The sequence below is a fragment of the Urtica dioica genome, chromosome 7 (genome assembly GCF_054948205.1).
Source record: "Urtica dioica subsp. dioica isolate 48M chromosome 7, U.dioica_male_clone48M_v1_H2, whole genome shotgun sequence".
NCBI lineage: Eukaryota > Viridiplantae > Streptophyta > Magnoliopsida > Rosales > Urticaceae > Urtica > Urtica dioica.
Window position 1 is genome coordinate 32,194,359 of NC_142762.1, and position 7,141 is coordinate 32,201,499.

Genomic DNA, 7,141 nt, shown 5'->3' on the forward strand with positions numbered 1-7,141 from the left:
ACGGAAAAAATGTGACAAAATATATTTAAAATATATACATGTAATATATATACATTGTATGTAATAAATATATATATTTTTCAAGTTTTAAACATATATAAAGAAAATACATTATGTATATAATTTTTTTTAATAGAAAATGCATATATATATATATATAATATTTTATAAATGTGTGCAATTAATGTATATAATATTTTTTATAATTTGTCAATAATATTTTCAATACTTTGGTGTATATATATATATATATATATATATATTTTCAATAATATTAAACTACACAAAATTTATCAAAATACTTTGGTATATATATTTTCAATAATACTAAAAAGAAAGTAAAAAAAAAACCACATCAGAAAAAAAAAAAAAAAAAAGACAACAGAAATGAAATCGACGAAAAACGAAAAAAAAAACGAAAACGACGACGAAACAAAAAAAAACCTTCGTCAACCAGACACCTTCCAGCAGCGACTTTTTCGCCGGAGATCGGCAAAAATCGTACACATTTAGAACCATGAACCTAACACAAGAGATTTTTTCAAGAAATAAATTAAAAAGAGTTTGAAAAGACCATCTTACCCTGACCACAAAACCCTGAGAGCGTCTTGTTCTCATGATAATAAAAAAAACACCCATTTCGTCAAAATCCCTTGTTTTCCGTTTCTTTCAGAAAGAAAGAAACCGAATTCAGCGCAAGAGAAAGAGAAACACACTGATTTTCTCATTACAAAACTCCCGAAGATAACGAACGCACGAAATTCCTCTCACACTCACTCACTGCAAACCAAACCCAAAGAAATACCAACAAAAAATTAAAAATAAACCCATTGCCTTAAGACCGCAACATTCAATTTCTCAAGCCATCCCAGAAGGGCGATTCTTTCATGAAATAGCCACGACCCACGGAAAAATCTCAAGGATCTCTCTGCTCTTATTTTCAGAATCCGCGGAACCAATGTTGAGACTGTGGAAATGGTACCAGAACTCCTTGGCTGTTCACCCAGTAAAGACTCAAGTTATAAGCTCAGCCATCATTTGGGGTTTCGGCGACATAGCTGCCCAGAACATCACTCACGCCATGGTCAAACGAAACAGTCTAATTAAGGTCTATTATCTTTAATCACTTTCTTTTTTTCTTGCTTGTCCTGATCATTGTAGACTATTTTTGGAAAATGGGCGTGGTTTTTTCTTATTCTTGTTTGGGTTTTGAAATCAGTAGATAGGGATTGAGTTAGATTTAGGGATTGGAACCTGTTATTGAAAAGCCAATGGAGTTGCATTTTGTTTGTGTATGGTTTGATTGTGTGACAAAGATAGATTTTTTTTTATGGGTCAGGATAATGAAGAAGAGTTCAAGATCAACTGGAAAAGAGTGGCCACAACCAGCCTTTTCGGTTTCGGATTTGTCGGCCCCGTCGGCCACTTTTGGTAAGGCTTCCTTGTTTCCCATTAAGTTTCTAATATAAGATTTGGAAAAAAAAACAGTTTTATTAATTATTATTAAAGGATTTTGGAGCTAGATAGCTCTTGATTTTTGGATAGAGAACAATAGGCCACTAGACCTGTCCCTGGATAAATCAGTCAGAGAGAAATCTTTGAAATCGTAACAGGATTGAAGTTTAGATTCTGATGCAGGAGTGAAACAAAATCATATGGAAAAGTTGGTCCAATTTTTTTCAGATGATTTTTCAAGTGGAATTAAATTTGTCTTTAGACTCTCGCGGGTAGTCCTTGATCTGTTTCAAACACTGTAGAATAGATTCTCCAAACATATTTCAACGAATGCTTTTTTTCTTATTTAGCGTAGCCGCTCGAGCAAGCTACTAGTCCATTGGATATAATATGTTATGTTTGCTGTGGAATTGTGATTCCTTTTCGTTAAAGTTGTTTTAGCTAATGTTCATCTTATATGAACATTCTAACAGAATTATTAGAGGTGATAGCCCAGTGGTAATCACATCCAATTGAAAGTAATGGTCCTAACTTCATGTTTATCATAGCAAATTGAAAGTAAAGCTTTCTAAATCCTTGAGTGCTTCTTTACCCTTTTTCTCTTGGTTTATACCTCAGAGCTCGCATACAAAACTGTTACAGGCTATGCAATTTTGCGTCCTCTTGTTATTTAGGAAGGGTAATTTAGTAATTTGGTCAATAGGGTACATGTGATAATTCAATTTATGTTAGGAGGAGACTTGCATGCCTGACTTTGTGGAATCTTCTCAATAATCAATAATTTATGTTTGGAATAGAATTTGCAGGCCTTGATACTATTAATTCAATTACATTCATCGTTCATCATGAATGATTTGAACTTTACTAGTATTATACATAATATATGAAAAAAGGAAGTACAAAAATCATTGATTACTTCCACTCTCTCTAAGAAATTCATTTCCTTTCACTTACTCATACAATTTTCATGTCTCCTTTGTACGTGTCATCATATTACTAAATTACTAACTAGCAACTATTTATGATCCTTACACACAGACTCTCTCGTTGATCCAATGTCAGGTACGAAGGTCTGGACCGATACATGAGGCTGAGAAAGCTACGGCCGGGTTCATTCTGGTTTGTGACCAACAAGGTGGCTCTGGATGGGATCATATTCGGGCCATTGGATCTTTTGGTGTTTTTCAGCTACATGGGATTGGTGGCCGGGAAGAGCGTTCCTCAGATAAAGGAGGACGTGAAGAGGGACTTCCTTCCGGCTCTGGTCATGGAGGGAGGCATTTGGCCGCTCGTCCAGATAGTCAACTTCCGGTACATTCCGGTCAGGTATCAGCTTCTCTATGTCAACTCCTTCTGCCTCGCCGACAGCTGTTTCTTGTCATGGCTCGAGCAGCAACAGAACGCCCCGTGGAAGAAATGGGTCACCTCTTTCTTGCATTCTAGCGACAAAAAATGAAGATCTCTCTCCGGCTTTATAATAAAAGAGAATATAAAACGATTCAAAGTGTTGAACTGCCAATTGTTTCGAAAGGGCGGTACAAGTTTTGCTTTCTGAGGAAGGACATTGTTGTCGGGTTTGTTACCATTTTTTTTTTAGTGGTAGATTTTTTTTTTCCCTCTCTGGATTGGATCGAAGCTTGTCGATTTTTACATTTTACCGATTTGTAGATAACTCTCTCTTACAACTTCACATTATTGTATGCCTGCTTTACATTGAGTTTGAAGATTCCAAGACAAGCTATACTTTTTTTTTTTCCCCTCTGTGTATCAGGTCTGATACTGAAGCAAATATATCCTTGGCGCAAAACTATGAGACCCCAACATATTCCAAGTCCAGTTCAAGTATCCAATATTAAAAAATAAATGACCATGAGGCAATAAACAAACTATTTACCAAAACCAATGATCTAACACAAGACTTGTTTCTCATTCTTGCTTCAGTCACTCTCTGAACGATGTCGGCGCTTCTCCGCTGGAGACAGAATAGTTAAGACCGTACTCGCTTGTGGTTCCACACACTGCTCTTTCCATGCCCTTGATCTTCGACGGTCATCCGAAATCTGTTCAGCGCGTTTCTGTGCTCGTTAGTAGAGCCCAGAGGCGAAGCGAACAAATCACTGTTTCCCTCGTGAAAATCGACCAGAGAAGCGTGCCCTTCCAAAGCATGAACGACCTGCCCGATTTCGGACAAAGTCAGAGATTATTTAATCAGCATATGAGCTGTGATCTGAAAAAAAAAAAAAAAACGGATATTGACCTGACTCATCCTAGGTCTCAGCCATGAAGAGTGGCGTACACAAGCCGCGGCACATGAGACTATTCTGTACATTTCATCGGGATCGTAGTTTCTCTCAAGCCGCGGATCGACTAGATTGCTGAAATCACGACCCTCCATCGCTTCTGCCAGCAAAGGACGTGCCTGTTTTTCAAACCAATTTTATTGAAGCTCGAATTGAAAGAAAAAGAAGAGTATATTGAAATTTGGTTGTAAGAATGAAGGGAAGGGAAAGAAGAGAGTACAGACCCACTCAACAAGGCCTTGATTCCTTATGGGATCAGTGTAACAAATGGGTGGTTGTCCAGTTATGAGCTCCAAAAGAATACACGTCCGATTTCTCCGTCACTTTCCCACTCGATGCATATTCCGGAGCCAAATACCTATGATCTTTCCATTTCATTTATTATCCAAAATAAAAAAGAAAAAAAAAGGAAAAAAAGGAAGTGGAAGTACCCAAATGTGCCAACTACTCTAGTGGAAATGTGGGAAGTGTTTGTATCAGAGAACGATCTGGCCAGGCCAAAGTCTGAGACCTGAAAACGTTTTTTGCTTTATAATATTCAAAGCAGTGTTGTTCTTCTGTCAACAAAGTGGTCGAGAATTTAGTCGAGCCTCTCTCACCTTGGCTTCAAAGTCGGAATCAAGAAGGATGTTGGAGGCCTTGATGTCCCGGTGAATGATCTTTGGATTGCCTGAAACGCATGAATACCTGGTGGTTTTGGTTCTCTAACACTCTTTGTCAACTAAACAAAGGATAATAGATTGAGAGAGAGATATTACAGTCTTCATGGAGATACGTTAGCCCTCTGGCAGAGCCGATAGCAACTTTTAATCTGGTTGTCCACTCCATAACATGGTTGTGATTCTCTGGGAAACAGTTTTTCTCAACATTATAAACTCAACTTACTCATCCACTATCTAGTATGACTTAGGACATAATATGATAATTTTTTAGTTCAGAGATAGAGACCGTTAAACTACCAAGATAGGGCAAGTACATTAGTCTCTAAATCAGGCAACTACATTTATCGAGTTGGTTGAAGATAGCTTGAAGACCAAGATAACTACTATTTGAAAAATTTAGAAGGCCGGGCGGGCGTGCAGTGGACGGAGCCAGAAATTGCAGTCAGGGGAACGAATTTGGGAGGAAATATATAAAAATTTGGAGTAAAATTACAATTTTCAAAAGTTCAGGCGAGACATTTTCTCCGTATAGAAATAAATAAACAAAAAATTAGGTAATTAGCCAACTAAAACGTTTGATATTGTTATATAGTCAATGTTTTATAAATCTTAGTTAAATAATCATAAAGATGATGTGGCATTCCTGGTTTGCCCTTTCATTGAAATAAAATGGTGGGGTATTTACGTCAATTTTACACTTGTAAATACATGGACGCGGCTATTTACCTAAGATTTACGAAACGTTGGTTATATAGCAATGTGAAACTGTAAATATGATTATATACCTGATTGACCAATAAATAAATAAACAAATAAATTCGTGAAAAAGAGAAAAAAGAAGAGAAGGTTACGATGCAAGTGAAATTCCAAGGTGTTGTTTGGGACGAACTGGTAGACGAGAAGCCTGTGGGTGCCATGGACGGAGTAGCCGAGGAGGGAGACGAGGTGCTTATGGTGGACCCTCGTGATGGTTTCCACCTCGGCCCTGAACTCCCTCTCTCCTTGGCTGCTCCCCGTCTCCATTCTCTTCACCGCCACCTCCGTCCCGCACCCCATCACGCCCTTGTACACCTTCCCGAACCCGCCCTCCCCCACCACGTTTCCCTCCGAGAACCACCCCGTCGCCTTCGCCAGCTCGTCGTAAGTAAACGCTCCTCTCCCCGCCTGATCCGGATCCCAACCCGTCTTTGAAATCGACGGTGTTGATTGGAGATTGCCCATTGTGCTCGAATCGTCTTCAAAATATCATGCACATGATCAATTTTTTGTTACTCACACCATTTCCAACTCAATTATTTTAACAGAAAATTAGGAAAATAATTAATTTAAACGTTTGACATTGCTAATTAATCAACGTTTGGTAAATCTGAAGTAAATAGTCATAAAAGATAATAGGAGATGAGTTGTATAGTGATCTTCTGTAGACAAGACAAAGTGGAATACAGAAGCAGTCAACTCTAATGTATGTAATGAGTGTTTGAATGATATCATATATTGAGTGAATTGATTAAATTGCGAGTTAGTTGAATAAACAAACAACCTTTTGTTTGGAAACTGTCTGCTTTCTCCTGGTAATGCTGTGGGACTCCAAAGCTCTTCTTCCTGCTCCTACCGCTGAAACGACGTCGTTTACAACAAACGACAAACGCGACCACCACAGCCAAAACGACGACCAATGACACCGCTGCGCTTCCTACTATAAAGCCCGGCGACAGCTTCCCCGCCGGCCCTGCCTTCCGTAACTGCACAGCTGCCGGTAAACTTCCGACCAAAGACGACGATGAAGATGACGGAGACGGTGTCGCCGGCGTCGGTATGGGATGCACCGGAGGTGATTTCGGCAATGGCGGGATATCTGCTGCCGGAGGCTGCGGCTGTGTGGCGGAGTCCGGTGCAGGTGAAAATCTCGGCGCCGGAGTAGTGGTGCTGATGGACGGTGGTTCCGGCAATGGCAAATCGGGAACCTTTGGTGCCTTGGGCGGCGGAGAAGCTGTGGACGGCAGAGAAGGCTTCCGCTTCGGCTTTGGTGGAGAAAGAGGAGGTTTCGGCGGCGACGGAGGCTCCGAGGGAATCGGCGGAGGAGATAATATAGGAGAAGGCAGCGACGGAGGTTGCGATGGAATCGGCGGAGGAGAGAATATTGGAGATGGCGGCGGGTTAGAGATCGGTGGTGGAGAAACCTCTGTCTCCGGCACCGGCGATGGTAACGGCGGAGGGAGAGCTGGAACCGGAGGCGGAGACGCAGCCGGAGGTGCTGACGTGGTGTTTCCCGCCGGGAGCGGATTCTCGGCCGGCGGCGGAGTTTCCGGAGGCAGAGTCGCATCCGGCGGGGACGGAGGCAGCGGAGAAGGGAATGGCGACGGAAGTGGATCAAGTCGAGGCATCGGCGGAGCAAACAAGGGAGAGGTGGCCGGAGAGAAGTTCTCCGGCGAAGGAGAAGATGACATGTTGACTTGGCGGGTAAAAAATAGAATGAAAGAATCGTTTGGTGCAATGAAAATGAAAGAGTGGTTTTATTCCACTCGTGAAAATTGGTTGTTTTTTCTTCTGAAAACAGTGGATTCTGTTAACTCAAATTCCCAGGACGATTGACAAGAAAACAGTGAACATTAAGTTTTAAGTTAACAAAAAGTCACGGATATTATAATAGTGAAGTAGTGATGTGCTTTTTAGTTACCCACTTGGGTTTGTCTTTCTTGTATTGGAATTACAGGTCATAACCGT

The 7,141-nt window shown here is 40.6% G+C and overlaps 1 protein-coding gene and 1 pseudogene across 2 annotated transcripts; one reads left to right on the forward strand and one right to left on the reverse strand.

Annotated features, from left to right (window-relative positions):
• The first annotated feature begins 600 nt into the window (after positions 1-600).
• Positions 601-3,140, forward strand: LOC149390860 (Peroxisomal membrane 22 kDa (Mpv17/PMP22) family protein). The gene is made up of 3 exons (XM_089619097.1): positions 601-1,108; positions 1,340-1,431; positions 2,518-3,140. Exons 1-3 carry the CDS (start codon positions 959-961, stop codon positions 2,909-2,911), a joined length of 636 nt encoding a protein of 211 aa, XP_089475223.1. The 5' UTR covers positions 601-958; the 3' UTR covers positions 2,912-3,140.
• A 95-nt stretch (positions 3,141-3,235) lies between these two features.
• Positions 3,236-7,141, reverse strand: LOC149390861 (proline-rich receptor-like protein kinase PERK15; annotated as a pseudogene). The gene is made up of 8 exons (XR_016300102.1): positions 5,958-7,141; positions 5,269-5,652; positions 4,514-4,600; positions 4,355-4,425; positions 4,187-4,266; positions 3,980-4,113; positions 3,713-3,874; positions 3,236-3,628 (listed from the first exon to the last, which is right to left on the reverse strand). The product of XR_016300102.1 is annotated as a proline-rich receptor-like protein kinase PERK15 (transcript).